This window comes from Pseudorasbora parva, chromosome 10 (assembly GCF_024679245.1).
Source record: "Pseudorasbora parva isolate DD20220531a chromosome 10, ASM2467924v1, whole genome shotgun sequence".
Classification (NCBI taxonomy): Eukaryota; Metazoa; Chordata; class Actinopteri; order Cypriniformes; family Gobionidae; genus Pseudorasbora; species Pseudorasbora parva.
In genome coordinates, this window is record NC_090181.1 from 45,865,625 (window position 1) to 45,885,063 (window position 19,439).

General features: G+C 38.2%; 1 protein-coding gene across 1 annotated transcript in view; it reads right to left on the reverse strand.

The window, feature by feature from the left end:
- The window catches only part of tgfb3 (transforming growth factor, beta 3), an 82,504-nt gene that overhangs the window by 7,155 nt on the left and 55,910 nt on the right, over positions 1-19,439 (reverse strand). Inside the window, exon 5 of the mRNA XM_067456263.1 lies at positions 2,345-2,516. Within this exon, the coding sequence (XP_067312364.1) occupies positions 2,345-2,516 (172 nt within the window). The remainder of the gene's footprint in view (positions 1-2,344; positions 2,517-19,439) is intronic.

Sequence of the window (19,439 nt, forward strand, 5' to 3'; positions counted from 1 at the left end):
AATAAAAGTTAAACAGAAAATATGGTAGTTTATGTAGGCAATAACTGCATTTTTGGTTTAGAATATTAATGCTAATGTCAACCCTTTTCTTTCCCTATTAATGTTTGCTGCTGCACCCCACCCTCATTCTACGCAAATCATGCAGCAGTGCCATCTATCTTTATTTCGCGATACATTTTTTTCGACCTCGATGCGTTTCGTCACGTTTTGTATCGCGATATTTTGTCAAACGATATTTCGTCCCATCCCTAATTATTACAAATCACCAGAGGTCCAGATAATACTAGTCCTGTGCCAATAGGGCTTAACATGAACCATTAATGTTTCTTATATATTTCAGGTCCAGTCAATAGATGTCAAACGGCTCTTTTATTTAATTATTTTGTGGTTGTCACTTCCATAAATTTGCGAACATTTTTTATTTTTTTCATAACTAGGATGCCACATTAACCATAACAATAGTCACACATGGCAATAAAACTTGAAGCATGAATCTTGTTTGGTATTACAAAACAAAGACTGGTCCAGTGGTGTGCTATCTATCTTTAAAGGCCCACTGAAATCAAAATTTTAGTTTTTAGCTTTTAGTAAGACTGTGTTAGCCTTAAAGTTATGAATACGCTGGTATGTTGCAAAACTATGACAAAATTTGCATTTAGGAGATATAAGCCTGCAACTTAATTCAGATAAAACTAAATTTTTAATTATTGGACAGAAAAGCTCCACAAGTAGTAACCGAGAATACTGTCTAACACTTGATGACTGCTCTGTCAAGCCCTCGTCGTCAGTGAGGAACCTGGGTGTGCTCTTTGATACCAATCTCTCATTTGAAAGCCACGTTTCTAGCATCTGTAAAACTGCATTCTACCATCTTAAAAATATATCTCAATTACGGCACATGCTCTTAATGCCAAATGCTGAACAGTTAGAACATGCGTTCATGAGCTCAAGGCTAGATTATTGTAATGCTCTACTGGGTGGTTGCCCTGCGCGCTTAATAAACAAACTCCAGCTAGTCCAAAACGCAGCAGCTCGAGTTCTTACTAGAACCAGGAAGTATGATCATATTAGTCCAGTTCTGTCAACACTGCACTGGCTCCCTATTAAACATTGCATACATTTTAAAATCTTGCTTATTACTTACAAAGCACTAAATGGTTTAGCTCCCCGGTACTTAAGCGAGCTCTTAACACATTATACTCCATCACATCTATTGCGGTCTCAAAACTCTGGCCAGTTGATAATACCTAGAATATCTAAATCAACTGCAGGCGGTCAATCCTTTTCCTATTTAGCTCCTAAACTCTGGAACAGTCTTCCTAGCATTGTTCGGGAAGCAGACACACTCTGTCAGTTTAAATCTAGACTAAAAACACATCGCTTTACTATGGCATACACATAGAACATTTCTAACTTTCATTATTCAGATTAATTGACTGATTGTTAGGCTGCATTAACTAGGTCAGCCGGAACCGGGAACACTTCCAATAACACCTGATGTACTCGTTACATCATAAAAAGAGTGGCATCTACACTAAAGTTAGTCTCTGTTTATCCCAGATCCGGGCCGTGTCCGGATCGGATGGTGGACCTGCGCCTGGACATGACCAACGCATCCTGGAGTGTCTGCTGAGCCGTGTCAATTGGTGTCTCCTCTGAATTTGCCTCACCGGCACGTCATGCTCAAAAAAACGGTATCCGGCGCGATAGCTCCAATCTTTCATGTATCTTGTGTAATCGACGCACCATCCTAAATAAACCCGCCTCTTCCGTGATACCCTGAAATTTGGAATATTCCGATCTAATATGATTTCTGACCTGTAAAGTGGCCAGAATAATAATCATACACGGTGTGTTAATAGGCCAGAGGAGAACTGAGTCTGGTTTATTTTTCTCCATCATGTCCTGATGGAGTTTCGGTTCCTTTGGTCGCCTTTGGCTTGGCTTGCTCAGTTGGGGACACTAACATTATGATCCAAGTTATTCAACTAAATATACAAATAAAATTAATGAATTAGGTCTTATTTAATTCTATAAACTATAATACTGATCTGCCAACATCGCTCTATGATAAATTAAAATAAGCTGACATCACTGTTTTCTCCAGAACGACTGTACAGCCAAATCTAATTCTGTTGTAATATTGTCCTGTTTGACACTGTGAAGCTGCTTTGAAACAATCGGCATTGGAAAAGCGCAATATAAATAAAGATGATTGATGATTGATTGATTGATAAGCATAAATCACATTATAAATCCCCAGAGGTCCCCAGATAATACTAGTCCGGTGCCAATAGGGCTTTAGATCCTAATGTCAGTGTGTGAGGAGGCTGGAGAAGCTCACGAGAAGCAGTAGTTGGTGTCCAGAGCCCGCTTGCGGCGCCTAGAGGTGGGCAGGACGTCGAGCCGGTGAGGGGGAAGCAGCATTAGGATCAGATGAGGCAGGAGCTGCTCCTTCTGCTTCTTCAGCCGGCCCAAATCCCAGCGGTTCTGCTCATCATACTCCCCATCCATCCCTGAGGACACACACACACACACAACCACATTAGAGTCGGGCACTTTACATTATCCCCTCATGATTTACTCTCCCTCATGTCAGGTGTGTGTGACGTGCTGCTTTCAGACTAACACAATCAATCATCTTTATTTATATCGCGCTTCTCCAATGCCGATTGTTTCAAAGCAGCTTCACAGTGTCAAACAGGACAATATTGCAGCAGAATTAGATTTGGCTGTACAGTCGTTCTGGAGAAAACAGTGATGTTATCAGCTTATTTTAATTTATCATAGAGCGACAATGTTGGCAGATGAATATTATAGTTTATAGAATTAAAGAAGACCTAATTCATTAATTTTATTTGTATATTTAGTTGAATAACTTGGATCATAATGTTAGTGTCCCCAACTGAGCAAGCCAAGCCAAAGGCGACCAAAGGAACCAAAACTCCATCAGGGCACGATGGAGAAAAATAAACCAGACTCAGTTCTCCTCTGGCCTATTAACACACATATTCAGTGGCGGGCCACCCCACTCACAACTGCTGTATATAGATTTTATTTATTTTTGACAGGAACTTTAGTTTATTTAATTGCAGTTTATTTAAACCGTCTTGAACGTTCTTTAACTTTTGCGTTGTGAGGCTTAGAAATAGTTCTTACAGACTAACTCAGAACTGTTGAAGAGTTTATTGATTATATAAAATTCAATGAAGATTGAGTAATTTAGGCTATGTAGTTATCTGCATGTCTCATCCATAAATGATGCAACAATGGAGAACAAGCTATTGGGTTTTTGAGAACCAGAACCGAGCTGATTGAAGTTAACCTTTAGCTATGATGTAAGCCCCTTGCCTGGAGGTGGAGAATAACAGACAAAATTGTCAAATTCACTCAGTATCCCATGATCTAATTCACTATACTATCTCAATTACAATTAGGTACAAATGAGCTGTATTTGTGTTGTATGCATTAAAACAGTCCAGTATATAATAGTCAAACTCAATTTTATGTTGAGGTGATAAAGATTTCTGTGCCACCGCAGAATGGCTGCTGACCCCTAGAAAAACACCCTGGCTCTGCCACGGATTATATTCATAAATGTCCTGACTAATCCAAGCTTTATAACAGCAGTGACAGGTTTGAAGGTTGAAAAGTGCATCTAACCATCATAAAAGAGCATCCATCAACATAAAAGAGCATCCATCAACATAAAAGAGCATCCATCAACATAAAAGAGCATCCATCATCATAAAAGAGCATCTATCATCATGAAGGAGCATCCATCATCATAAAAGAGCATCCATCAACATAAAAGAGCATCCATCAACATAAAAGAGCATCTATCCATCGTAAAAGAGCATCCATCAACGTAAAAGAGCATCCATCAACGTAAAAGAGCATCCATCAACATAAAAGAGCATCCATCATCATAAAAGAGCATCCATCATCATAAAAGAGCATCCATCAACGTAAAAGAGCATCCATCAACGTAAAAGAGCATCCATCATCATAAAAGAGCATCCATCATCATAAAAGAGCATCCATCATCATAAAAGAGCATCCATCAACATAAAAGAGCATCCATCATAAAAAAGCATCCATCATAAAAGAGCATCCATCATCATAAAAGAGCATCCATCATCATAAAAGAGCATCCATCAACATAAAAGAGCATCCATCATAAAAAGCATCCATCATAAAAGAGCATCCATCATCATAAAAGAGCATCCATCATCATAAAAGAGCATCCATCATCATAAAAGAGCATCCATCAACATAAAAGAGCATCCATCATCATAAAAGAGCATCTATCCATCAACATAAAAGAGCATCCATCATCATAAAAGAGCATCCATCATCATAAAAGAGCATCCATCAACATAAAAGAGCATCCATCAACATAAAAGAGCATCCATCATCATAAAAGAGCATCCATCATCATAAAAGAGCATCCATCATCATAAGAGCATCCATCATCATAAAAGAGCATCCATCATCATAAAAGAGCATCTATCCATCAACATAAAAGAGCATCCATCATCATAAAAGAGCATCCATCATCATAAAAGAGCATCCATCAACATAAAAGAGCATCCATCATCATAAGAGCATCCATCATCATAAAAGAGCATCCATCATCATAAAAGAGCATCCATCAACATAAAAGAGCATCCATCATCATAAGAGCATCCATCATCATAAAAGAGCATCCATCATCATAAAAGAGCATCTATCCATCAACATAAAAGAGCATCCATCATCATAAAAGAGCATCCATCCATCGTAAAAGAGCACCTATCCATCGTAAAAGAGCATCCATCATCATAAAAGAGCATCCATCATCATAAAAGAGCATCCATCAACATAAAAGAGCATCCATCATCATAAAAGAGCATCCATCAACATAAAAGAGCATCCATCAACATAAAAGAGCATCCATCATAAAAGAGCATCCATCAACATAAAAGAGCATCCATCATCATAAAAGAGCATCCATAATCATAAAAGAGCATCCATCATCATAAAAGAGCATCCATCATCATAAAACAGCATCCATCAACATAAAAGAGCATCCATCATCATAAAAGAGCATCCATCATCATAAAAGAGCATCCATCATAAAAGAGCATCCATCATCATAAAAGAGCATCCATCATCATAAAAGAGCATCCATAATCATAAAAGAGCATCCATCATCATAAAAGAGCATCCATCAACATAAAAGAGCATCCATCAACATAAAAGAGCATCCATCATCATAAAAGAGCATCCATCATCATAAAAGAGCATCCATAATCATAAAAGAGCATCCATCATCATAAAAGAGCATCCATCAACATAAAAGAGCATCCATCATCATAAAAGAGCATCCATCATCATAAAAGAGCATCCATCAACATAAAAGAGCATCCATCATCATAAAAGAGCATCCATCAACATAAAAGAGCATCCATCAACATAAAAGAGCATCAATCATCATAAAAGAGCATCCATCAACATAAAAGAGCATCCATCATCATTAAAGAGCATCCATCATCATAAAAGAGCAACCAGCATCATAAAAGAGCATCCATCAACATAAAAGAGCATCCATCATCATAAAAGAGCATCCATCAACATAAGAGCATCTATCAACATAAAAGAGCATCCATCATCATAAAAGAGCAACCAGCATCATAAAAGAGCATCCATCAACATAAAAGAGCATCCATCATCATAAAAGAGCATCCATCAACATAAGAGCATCCATCAACATAAAAGAGCATCCATCATCATAAAAGAGCATCCATCATCATAAAAGAGCAACCAGCATCATAAAAGAGCATCCAGCATCATAAAAGAGCATCCATCATCATAAAAGAGCATCCATCATCATAAAAGAGCATCTAATCCATCATCATAAAAGAGCATCCATCATCATAAAAGAGCATCCATCATCATAAAAGAGCAACCAGCATCATAAAAGAGCATCCAGCATCATAAAAGAGCATCCATCATCATAAAAGTGCATCCATCATCATAAAAGAGCATCTAATCCATCATCATAAAAGAACATCCATCCATCCATCATCATAAAAGAGCATCTATCCATCAACATAAAAGAGCACCCATCATCATAAAAGAGCATCCATCAACATAAAAGAGCATCCATCATCATAAAAGAGCATCTATCATCATAAAAGAGCATCTATCCATCAACATAAAAGAGCACCCATCATCATAAAAGAGCATCCATCATCATAAAAGAGCATCCATCATCATAAAAGAGCACGGGGTATAAAAGAGCATCCATCCACATAAAAGAGCATCCATCATCATAAAAGAGCATCCATCCACATAAAAGAGCATCCATCATCATAAAAGAGCATCTATCCATGATAAAAGAGCATCCATCAACATAAAAGAGCATCCATCAACATAAAAGAGCATCCATCATCATTAAAGAGCATCCATCATCATAAAATAGCAACCAGCATCATAAAAGAGCATCCATCATCATAAAAGAGCATCCATTAACTTAAAAGAGCATCCATCATCATAAAAGAGCATCCATCATCAACTTAAAAGAGCATCCATCCACATAAAAGAGCATCCATCAACATAAAAGAGCATCCATCATCATAAAAGAGCATCCATCATCATAAAAGAGCACCCATCAACATAAAACAGCATCCATCAACATAAAAGAGCATCCATCAACATAAAAGAGCATCCATCAACATAAAAGAGCATCCATCAACATAAAAGAGCATCCATCAACATTAAAGAGCATCCATCAACATTAAAGAGCATCCATCAACATAAAAGAGCATCCATCCATCATCATAAAAGAGCATCTATCCATGATAAAAGAGCATCCATCAACATAAAAGAGCATCCATCAACATAAAAGAGCATCCATCATCATTAAAGAGCATCCATCATCATAAAATAGCAACCATCATCATAAAAGAGCATCCATTAACTTAAAAGAGCATCCATCATCATAAAAGAGCATCCATCATCAACTTAAAAGAGCATCCATCCACATAAAAGAGCATCCATCAACATAAAAGAGCATCCATCATCATAAAAGAGCATCCATCATCATAAAAGAGCACCCATCAACATAAAACAGCATCCATCAACATAAAAGAGCATCCATCAACATAAAAGAGCATCCATCAACATTAAAGAGCATCCATCAACATAAGAGAGCATCCATCATCATAAAAGTGCATCCATCATCATAAAAGAACATCCATCCATCCATCATCATAAAAGAGCATCTATCCATCAACATAAAAGAGCATCCATCATCATAAAAGAGCATCCATCAACATAAAAGAGCATCCATCATCATAAAAGAGCATCCATCCATCATCATAAAAGAGCATCCATCATCATAAAAGAGCATCCATCCATCATCATAAAAGAGCATCTATCCATGATAAAAGAGCATCCATCAACATAAAAGAGCATCCATCATCATAAAAGAGCATCCATCAACATAAAAGAGCAACCAGCATCATAAAAGGGCATCCATCATCATAAAAGAGCATCCATTAACTTAAAAGAGCATCCATCATCATAAAAGAGCATCCATCATCATAAAAGAGCATCCATCATCATAAAAGAGCATCCATCCACATAAAAGAGGATCCATCAACATAAAAGAGCATCCATTAACTTAAAAGAGCATCCATCCACATAAAAGAGCATCCATCAACATAAAACAGCATCCATCATCATAATAGAGCATCCATCATCATAAAAGAGCATCCATCAACATAAAACAGCATACATCATAATAAAAGAACATCCATCATCAACTTAAAAGAGCATCCATCCACATAAAAGAGGATCCATCAACATAAAAGAGCATCCATTAACTTAAAAGAGCATCCATCAACATAAAAGAGCATCCATCAACATAAAAGAGCATCCATCATCATAAAAGAGCATCCATCATCATAAAAGAGCATCCATCAACATAAGAGCATACATCATAAAAGAGCATCCATCAGCATCCATCATCATACAAAAAACATCCATCATCATAAAAGAGCATCTATCAGCATCTATCCATCATAAAAGAGCATCCATCATCATAAAAGAGCATCTATCCATCATAAAAGAGTATCCATCATCATAAAAGCGTATCTATCCATCATAAAAGAGTATATATCATCATAAAAGAGCATCCATCATCATAAAAGAGCATCCATCAACATAAAACAGCATCCATCATAATAAAAGAACATCCGTCATCATAAAAGACCATCCATCATAATAAAAGAGCATCCATCATCATAAAAGAGCATCCATCATCATAAAAGAGTATATATCATCATAAAAGAGCATCCATCATCATAAAACAGCATCCATCATAATAAAAGAACATCCGTCATCATAAAAGACCATCCATCATAATAAAAGAGCATCCATCATCATAAAAGAGCATCCATCATCATAAAAGAGCACCCATCATCATAAAAGAGCATCCATCCACATAAAAGAGCATCCATCCATCATCATAAAAGAGCATCTAATCCATCATCATAAAAGAGCATCCATCAACATAAAAGAGCATCCATCAACATAAAAGAGCATCCATCAACATAAAAGAGCATCCATCATCATTAAAGAGCATCCATCATCATAAAAGAGCATCCATCCACATAAAAGAGCATCCATCCACATAAAAGAGCATCCATCATCATAAAAGAGCATCCATTAACTTAAAAGAGCATCCATCATCATAAAAGAGCATCCATCATCATAAAAGAGCATCCATCATCATAAAAGAGCATCCATCATCAACTTAAAAGAGCATCCATCCACATAAAAGAGCATCCATCATCAACTTAAAAGAGCATCCATCCACATAAAAGAGCATCCATCAACATAAAACAGCATCCATCATCATAAAAGTGATTCCATCATCATAAAAGATCATCCATCCATCATCATAAAAGAGCATCCATCCATCATCATAAAAGAGCATCCATCAACATAAAAGAGCATCCATCATCATAAAAGAGCATCCATCCATCATCATAAAAGAGCATCCATCAACATAAAAGAGCATCCATCATCATAAAAGAGCATCCATCAACATAAGAGCATCCATCATCATAAAAGAGCATCCATCAACATAAAAGAGCATCTATCCATCATAAAAGAGCATCCATCATCATAAAAGAGCATCTATCCATCATAAAAGAGCATCCATCATCATAAAAGAGCATCTATCCATCATAAAAGAGCGTCTATCATCATAAAAGAGCATCCATCACCATAAAAGAGTATCCATCACCATAAAAGAGCATCCATCAACATAAAAGAGCATCCATCATCATAAAAGAGCATCCATCATCATAAAAGAGCATCCATCATCATAAAAGAGCATCCATCAGCATCCATCAACATAAAAGAGCATCCATCATTATAAAAGAGCATCCATCATAACAAAAGAGCATCCATCATCATAAAAGAGCATCCATCATCATAAAAGAGCAACCATCAACATAAAAGAGCATCCATAAACATAAGAGCATCCATCAGCATCCATCAACATAAAAGAACATCAATCAACATAAAAGAGCATCCATAAACATAAGAGCATCCATCAACATAAAAGAGCATCCATCAGCATAAAATAGCATCCATCACAATAAAAGAGCATCCATCCACATAAAAGAGCATCCATCATCATAAAAGATCATCCATCCATCATCATAAAAGAGCATCCATCCATCATCATAAAAGAGCATCCATCAACATAAAAGAGCATCCATCGTCATAAAAGAGCATCTATCCATCATAAAAGAGCATCTATCATCATAAAAGAGCATCCATCAACATAAAAGAGCATCTATCCATCATAAAAGAGCATCCATCATCATAAAAGAGCATCTATCCATCATAAAAGAGCATCCATCATCATAAAAGAGCATCCATCCATCATAAAAGAGAATCCATCACCATAAAGGAGCATCCATCATCATAAAAGAGCATCCATCATCATAAAAGAGCATCCATCCATCATAAAAGAGAATCCATCACCATAAAGGAGCATCCATCATCATAAAAGAGCATCCATCAACATAAAAGAGCATCTATCATCATAAAAGAGCATCCATCAACATAAAAGAGCATCTATCATCATAAAAGAGCATCCATCATCATAAAAGAGCATCTATCCATCATAAAAGAGCATCCATCATCATAAAAGAGCATCCATCCATCATAAAAGAGAATCCATCACCATAAAGGAGCATCCATCATCATAAAAGAGCATCCATCATCATAAAAGAGCATCCATCCATCATAAAAGAGAATCCATCACCATAAAGGAGCATCCATCATCATAAAAGAGCATCCATCAACATAAAACAGCATCCATCAACATAAAAGAGCATCAATCAACTTAAAAGAGCATCCATCAACATAAAAGAGCATCCATCATCATAAAAGAGCATCCATCATCATAAAAGAGCACCCATCAACATAAAACAGCATCCATCAACATAAAAGAGCATCCATCAACATAAAAGAGCATCCATCAACATAAAAGAGCATCCATCAACATAAAAGAGCATCCATCAACATTAAAGAGCATCCATCAACATAAGAGAGCATCCATCATCATAAAAGAGCATCCATCATCATAAAAGTGCATCCATCATCATAAAAGAGCATCTAATCCATCATCATAAAAGAACATCCATCCATCCATCCATCATCATAAAAGAGCATCTATCCATCATAAAAGAGCATCATAGCGAAGCTCTGAGGGACTGTTTTCAGTCTACGGACTGGAGCACACTTATGAATACACAGGGGACTGACGATAATATTGATAGGGTAGTGGACTGTGTTACTGATTACATAAATTTTTGCACGGATGTGGTAGTCCCTGTAAGAACAGTGAAGTGTTTCCCGAATAATAAGCCTTGGATTACGAGTAGCATTAAGAACCTGCTGAATCAGAAAAAGGAGGCATTTAAGGCTGGTGACAGGGACAGGGCCAGGACTATTCAACATGATCTGAAAAGAAACATAAGGAAGGCCAGAGGGGAATATAAAAGGAAGTTGGAGAGGAAACTTCAGAACGGCAGTACAAGGGAAGTGTGGAAGGGCATGAGAGCCATTACTGGCTTCAAGGGGAAAGGGGATGTGATGTCAGGGGATACTTTAATGGCCAATGAGTTCAACTGCTTTTACAGCAGGTTCGACCCTGCATGCACTCCCTTACCATCTCTAACCAACAGCTGCACCATCCCTGCTGCTGTCTCTTGTTCTATCCCACCAAGCGGCTCTATCACTGATACTTCCGCCTCCTGCTCTGTTCCATCCAGCGGCTTGACCGTCTATACTGCTGCCTCCGGCTCTGTTCCATCCAGCAGCTCTGCCATCTATACTGCTGCCAACTGCTCTGTTCCATTCCGCAGCCCTACCATCTATAATGCTGCCAACTGCTCTGTCCCATCCTGCGGCTCTACCATCTCTACTGCTGCCTCCGGCTCTGTTCCATCCAGCAGCTCTACCATCTCTACTGCTGCCTCCTGCTCTGTTCCACCCAGCGGCTCTACCATCTCTACTGCTGCCTCATGCTCTGTTCCATCCAGCGGCTCTACCATCTATACTGCTGCCTCCTGCTTTGTTCCATCCTGCGGCTCTAACATCTATACTGCTGCCTCCTGCTCTGATCCACCCAGCGGCTCTACCATCTATACTGCTGCCTCCTGCTCTGATCCACCCAGCGGCTCTACCATCTCTACTGCTGCCTCCTGCTCTGTTCCATCCAGCGGCTCTACCATCTCTACTGCTGCCTCCTGCTCTGTTCCATCCAGCAGCTCTACAATCTCTACTGCCGCCTCATGCTCTGTTCCATCCAGCAGCTCTACAATCTCTACTGCTGCCTCCTGCTCTGTGCCATCCAGCGGCTCTACCATCTATACTGCTGCCTCATGCTCTGATCCACCCAGCGGCTCTACCATCTCTACTGCTGCCTCCTGCTCTGTGCCATCCTGCGGCTCTAACATCTATACTGCTGCCTCATGCTCTGATCCACCCAGCGGCTCTACCATCTCTACTGCTGCCTCATGCTCTGATCCACCCAGCGGCTCTACCATCTATACTGCTGCCTCCTGCTCTGATCCACCCAGCGGCTCTACCATCTATAATGCTGCCCCCTGCTCTGTTACACCCAGCGGCTCTACCATCTATAATGCTGCCAACTACTCTTTTCCACCCAGCAGCTCTACCATCTATACTGCTGCCTCCTGCTCTGTTCCACCCAGCAGCTCTACCATCTATACTGCTGCCTCCTGCTCTGTTCCACCCAGCAGCTCTACCATCTATACTGCTGCCTCCTGCTCTGTTACACCCAGCGGCTCTACCCTCTATACTGCTGCCTCCTGCTCTGTTCCACCTAGCGGCTCTACCATCTATAATGCTGCCAACTGCCCTGCTTTTGTTGGCTATTTCAGTGTTGATGAGGTGCGGATGGAGATGAGAAGAGTGCGCCCTTATAAATCTGCGGGCCCGGATGGAATTTTACCTCGGGTCATAAAGGATTGTGCGTCAGAGTTGGCTGTGCCTTTACACGCCATTTTTAACACGAGTCTACAAACTGGGCAGGTTCCAGTTAGGTGGAAGACATCATGCATTGTCCCGGTGCCCAAAGTAGGGAGACCGGCGGGGGTCAAGGACTATAGACCAGTGGCTCTGACATCTGTGATTATGAAGACCTTTGAGAGGCTTCTGCTACGGATATTGAAACCCCAAGTTCAGCAAGCACTTGATCCACTACAGTTCGCATATCAAGGAAATGTGGGAGTGGAGGACGCGGTCTTGTATATGCTCCATCGGACTTTGTCTTTCTTAGAAGGAGCTGGGGGATATGTCAGAATAATGTTCTTTGACTTCTCAAGTGCATTTAACACTATTCAGCCCTTGATCCTTAGAGAGAAACTCGAGGGATTAGGTTTGGATTCTACATTCATTGAGTGGATATCGAATTACTTAGAAAACCGGCCACAGTATGTCAGACTGGGAAATGCTGTCTCGGGAACTGTTATGACAAACATCGGAGTTCCACAGGGAACAGTGCTTTCCCCTTTCCTCTTCACCCTATATACAACTGACTTCGCATATAAGTCTAGTTCTTGCCACATCCAAAAATATTCAGATGATACAGCAGTGGTGGCATGTGTGAAGGGAGGGGACGAGGTGGAGAACAGGAGGGTACTTGAGGATTTCACACACTGGAGCAGGTGCAATGGCCTCAACCTTAATATAACTAAAACAAAGGAGATGATTGTAGACTTTAGAAGGCAGAAGACTCATCATCCGTCTGTGTTGATCGGTGGAGAAAGCATCGAGGTGGTCCCCACCTATAAATATCTGGGTGTCCATCTCGATAACAAACTTGACTGGTCCGTACATGCTAATGTAGCATATAAGAAAGGTCAGAGCAGACTCTTCTTTCTCAGAAGACTCAAATCATTCGATGTCTGCAATGATATGTTGTACCTTTTTTATCAGTCTGTTGTTGCCAGTGCTATATTCTTCAGTGTTGTGTGCTGGGGGAACTGCCTGACTGTCAGAGACAGTAAACGGCTAGATAAACTGGTCAAAAAATGTGGGTCGGTCCTGGGGAGAGGCGTGGACTCTTTGGGAGTTTTGGCAGAGAGAAGAATGATGAGCATGACACAGGCCATCCTCAACAACAGCAGTCATCCTTTACATGACTTTTTGGTAGCTCAGAAGAGCACACGTAGCGATCGGCTTCTGTCTCTGTGCTGTAGGACTGAACGATTCCGGAGATCTTTTGTACCGGCTGCTATAAGACTTTACAATGAATGCCGATGATTTGCTCTTTATTACTATTGATAGTAACTCTTAACTAAATTTATGTATTTATTTATTATTTGTCGTTATTTACTTATTGCTTGGGCAGAATGTGTTTTTGTTTTTATTTTTTTATCTGTTCTTAATTCTTGTACTTACTGTGTCTGTTTCTTATGGAATGCTACTCGACACCTGAATTTCCCCTGCTGGGGATGAATACAGTATTTATCTATCTATCCATCAACATAAAAGAGCATCCATCATCATAAAAGAGCATCCATCATCATAAAAGAGCATCCATCCACATAAAAGAGCATCCATCATCATAAAAGAGCATCCATCAACATAAAAGAGCATCCATCATCATAAAAGAGCATCCATCATCATAAAAGAGCATCCATCCATCATCATAAAAGAGCATCCATCCACATAAAAGAGCATCCATCCACATAAAAGAGCATCCATCCATCATCATAAAAGAGCATCTAATCCATCATCATAAAAGAGCATCTATCCATGATAAAAGAGCATCCATCAACATAAAAGAGCATCCATCAACATAAAAGAGCATCCATCATCATTAAAGAGCATCCATCAACATAAAAGAGCACCCATCATCATAAAAGAGCAACCAGCATCATAAAAGAGCATCCATCATCATAAAAGAGCATCCATTAACTTAAAAGAGCATCCATCATCATAAAAGAGCATCCATCATCATAAAAGAGCATCCATCATCAACTTAAAAGAGCATCCATCCACATAAAAGAGGATCCATCAACATAAAAGAGCATCCATCATCAACTTAAAAGAGCATCCATCCACATAAAAGAGCATCCATCAACATAAAACAGCATCCATCAACATAAAACAGCATCCATCATCATAAAAGTGCATCCATCATCATAAAAGATCATCCATCCATCATCATAAAAGAGCATCCATCCATCATCATAAAAGAGCAACCATCAACATAAAAGAGCATCCATCATCATAAAAGAGCATCCATCATCATAAAAGAGCATCTATCCATCATAAAAGAGCATCCATCATCATAAAAGAGCATCCATCAACATAAGAGCATCCATCATCATAAAAGAGCATCTATCCATCATAAAAGAGCATCCATCATCATAAAAGAGCATCTATCCATCATAAAAGAGCGTCTATCATCATAAAAGAGCATCCATCACCATAAGAGTATCCATCACCAAAAAAGAGCATCCATCAACATAAAAAAGAGCATCCATCATCATAAAAGAGCATCCATCATCATAAAAGAGCATCCATCAGCATCCATCAACATAAAAGAGCATCCATCATTATAAAAGAGCATCCATCATAACAAAAGAGCATCCATCAACATAAAAGAGCATCCATCTACATAAGAGCATCCATCAGCATCCATCAACATAAAAGAACATCCATCAGCATAAAATAGTACCATCACAATAAAAGAGCATCCATCCACATAAAAGAGCATCCATCATCATAAAAGATCATCCATCCATCATCATAAAAGAGCATCCATCCATCATCATAAAAGAGCATCCATCAACATAAAAGAGCATCCATCATCATAAAAGAGCATCTATCCATCATAAAAGAGCATCCATCATCATAAAAGAGCATCTATCCATCATAAAAGAGAATCCATCATCATAAAAGAGCATCCATCAACATAAGAGCATCCATCATCATAAAAGAGCATCTATCCATCATAAAAGAGCATCCATCATCATAAAAGAGCATCCATCCATCATAAAAGAGCATCCATCACCATAAAGGAGCATCCATCATCATAAAAGAGTATCCATCATCATAAAAGAGCATCCATCATCATAAAAGAGTATCCATCATCATAAAAGAGCACCTATCAGCATAAAAGAGCATCCATCATCATAAAAGAGCATCCATCATCATAAAAGAGTATCCATCATCATAAAAGAGCATCCATCATCATAAAAGAGCATCCATCATCATAAAAGAGCATCCATCATCATAAAAGAGCATCTATCCATCATCATAAAAGAGTATCTATCCATCATCATAAAAGAGCATCCATCATCATAAAAGAGCATCCATCATCATAAAAGAGTATCCATCATCATAAAAGAGCATCCATCATCATAAAAGAGCATCCATCATCATAAAAGAGCATCCATCATCATAAAAGAGTATCCATCATCATAAAAGAGCACCTATCAGCATAAAAGAGCACCTATCAGCATAAAAGAGCATCCATCATCATAAAAGAGCATCCATCATCATAAAAGAGCATCCATCATCATAAAAGAGTATCCATCATCATAAAAGAGCATCTATCATCATAAAAGAGTATCTATCCATCATCATAAAAGAGCATCCATCATCATAAAAGAGCATCCATCATCATAAAAGAGCACCTATCAGCATAAAAGAGCATCCATCATCATAAAAGAGCATCCATCATCATAAAAGAGCACCTATCAGCATAAAAGAGCATCCATCATCATAAAAGAGCATCCATCATCATAAAAGAGCATCCATCATCATAAAAGAGTATCCATCATCATAAAAGAGCATCCATCATCATAAAAGAGCATCCATCAACATAAAAGAGCATCTATCATCATAAAAGAGCATCCATCATCATAAAAGAGCATCTATCCATCATAAAAGAGCATCCATCATCATAAAAGAGCATCCATCATCATAAAAGAGCATCTATCATCATAAAAGAGTATCTATCCATCATCATAAAAGAGCATCCATCATCATAAAAGAGCATCCATCATCATAAAAGAGCACCTATCAGCATAAAAGAGCATCCATCATCATAAAAGAGCATCTATCAGCATAAAAGAGCACCTATCATCATAAAAGAGCATCCATCCATCATCATAAAAGAGCATCCATCAACATAAAAGAGCATCCATCATCATAAAAGAGCATCTATCCATCATAAAAGAGCATCCATCATCATAAAAGAGCATCTATCCATCATAAAAGAGAATCCATCATCATAAAAGAGCATCCATCAACATAAGAGCATCCATCATCATAAAAGAGCATCTATCCATCATAAAAGAGCATCCATCATCATAAAAGAGCATCCATCCATCATAAAAGAGCATCCATCACCATAAAGGAGCATCCATCATCATAAAAGAGTATCCATCATCATAAAAGAGCATCCATCATCATAAAAGAGTATCCATCATCATAAAAGAGCACCTATCAGCATAAAAGAGCATCCATCATCATAAAAGAGCATCCATCATCATAAAAGAGTATCTATCCATCATCATAAAAGAGCATCCATCATCATAAAAGAGCATCCATCATCATAAAAGAGCATCTATCCATCATCATAAAAGAGTATCTATCCATCATCATAAAAGAGCATCCATCATCATAAAAGAGCATCCATCATCATAAAAGAGTATCCATCATCATAAAAGAGCATCCATCATCATAAAAGAGCATCCATCATCATAAAAGAGCATCCATCATCATAAAAGAGTATCCATCATCATAAAAGAGCACCTATCAGCATAAAAGAGCACCTATCAGCATAAAAGAGCATCCATCATCATAAAAGAGCATCCATCATCATAAAAGAGCATCCATCATCATAAAAGAGTATCCATCATCATAAAAGAGCATCTATCATCATAAAAGAGTATCTATCCATCATCATAAAAGAGCATCCATCATCATAAAAGAGCATCCATCATCATAAAAGAGCACCTATCAGCATAAAAGAGCATCCATCATCATAAAAGAGCATCCATCATCATAAAAGAGCACCTATCAGCATAAAAGAGCATCCATCATCATAAAAGAGCATCCATCATCATAAAAGAGCATCCATCATCATAAAAGAGTATCCATCATCATAAAAGAGCATCCATCATCATAAAAGAGCATCCATCAACATAAAAGAGCATCTATCATCATAAAAGAGCATCCATCATCATAAAAGAGCATCCATCAACATAAAAGAGCATCCATCATCATAAAAGAGCATCTATCCATCATAAAAGAGCATCCATCATCATAAAAGAGCATCCATCATCATAAAAGAGCATCTATCATCATAAAAGAGTATCCATCATCATAAAAGAGCATCCATCATCATAAAAGAGCATCCATCAACATAAAAGAGCATCTATCATCATAAAAGAGCATCCATCATCATAAAAGAGCATCCATCAACATAAAAGAGCATCCATCATCATAAAAGAGCATCTATCCATCATAAAAGAGCATCCATCATCATAAAAGAGCATCCATCATCATAAAAGAGCATCCATCATCATAAAAGAGCATCCATCATCATAAAAGAGTATCCATCATCATAAAAGAGCATCCATCATCATAAAAGAGCATCCATCAACATAAAAGAGCATCCATCATCATAAAAGAGCATCTATCCATCATAAAAGAGCATCCATCATCATAAAAGAGCATCCATCATCATAAAAGAGCATCTATCATCATAAAAGAGTATCTATCCATCATCATAAAAGAGCATCCATCATCATAAAAGAGCATCCATCATCATAAAAGAGCACCTATCAGCATAAAAGAGCATCCATCATCATAAAAGAGCATCTATCAGCATAAAAGAGCACCTATCAGCATAAAAGAGCATCCATCATCATAAAAGAGCATCCATCATCATAAAAGAGCATCCATCATCATAAAAGAGCATCCATCAACATAAAAGAGCATCTATCATCATAAAAGAGCATCCATCATCATAAAAGAGCATCTATCCATCATAAAAGAGCATCTATCATCATAAAAGAGCATCCATCATCATAAAAGAGCATCTATCCATCATAAAAGAGCATCTATCATCATAAAAGAGCATCCATCATCATAAAAGAGCATCCATCATCATAAAAGAGCATCTATCCATCATAAAAGAGCATCCATCAACATAAAAGAGCATCTATCAACATAAAAGAGCATCCATCATCATAAAAGAGCATCTATCCATCACAAAAGAGCATCTATCCATCATAAAAGAGCATCCATCATCATAAAACAGCATCCATCATCATAAAAGAGCATCCATCCATCATCATGAAAGAGCATCCATCCATCATAAAAAAGCATCCATCAACATAAAAGAGCATCCATCATCATAAGAGCATCTATCCATCATAAAAGTGCATCCATCATCATAAAAGAGCATACATCAGCATCCATCAACATAAAAGAGCATCCATCAGCATCCATCAACATAAGAGAGCATACCTCATCATAAAAGAGCATCCACCATCATAAAAGTGCATCCATCATCATAAGAGCATCCATCCATCATAAAAGAGCATCCATCATCATAAAACAGCATCCATCATCATAAAAGTGCATCCATCATCATAAGAGCATCCATCCATCATAAAAGAGCATCTATCATCATAAAAGAGCATCTATCCATCATAAGAGCATCCATCAACATAAAAGAGCATCCATCAACATAAGAGCATACATCAGCATCCATCAACATAAAAGAGCATCCATCAGCATCCATCAGCATCCATCAGCATCCATCATCATAAAAGAGCATCTATCAACATAAAAGAGCATCCATTACCATAAAAGAG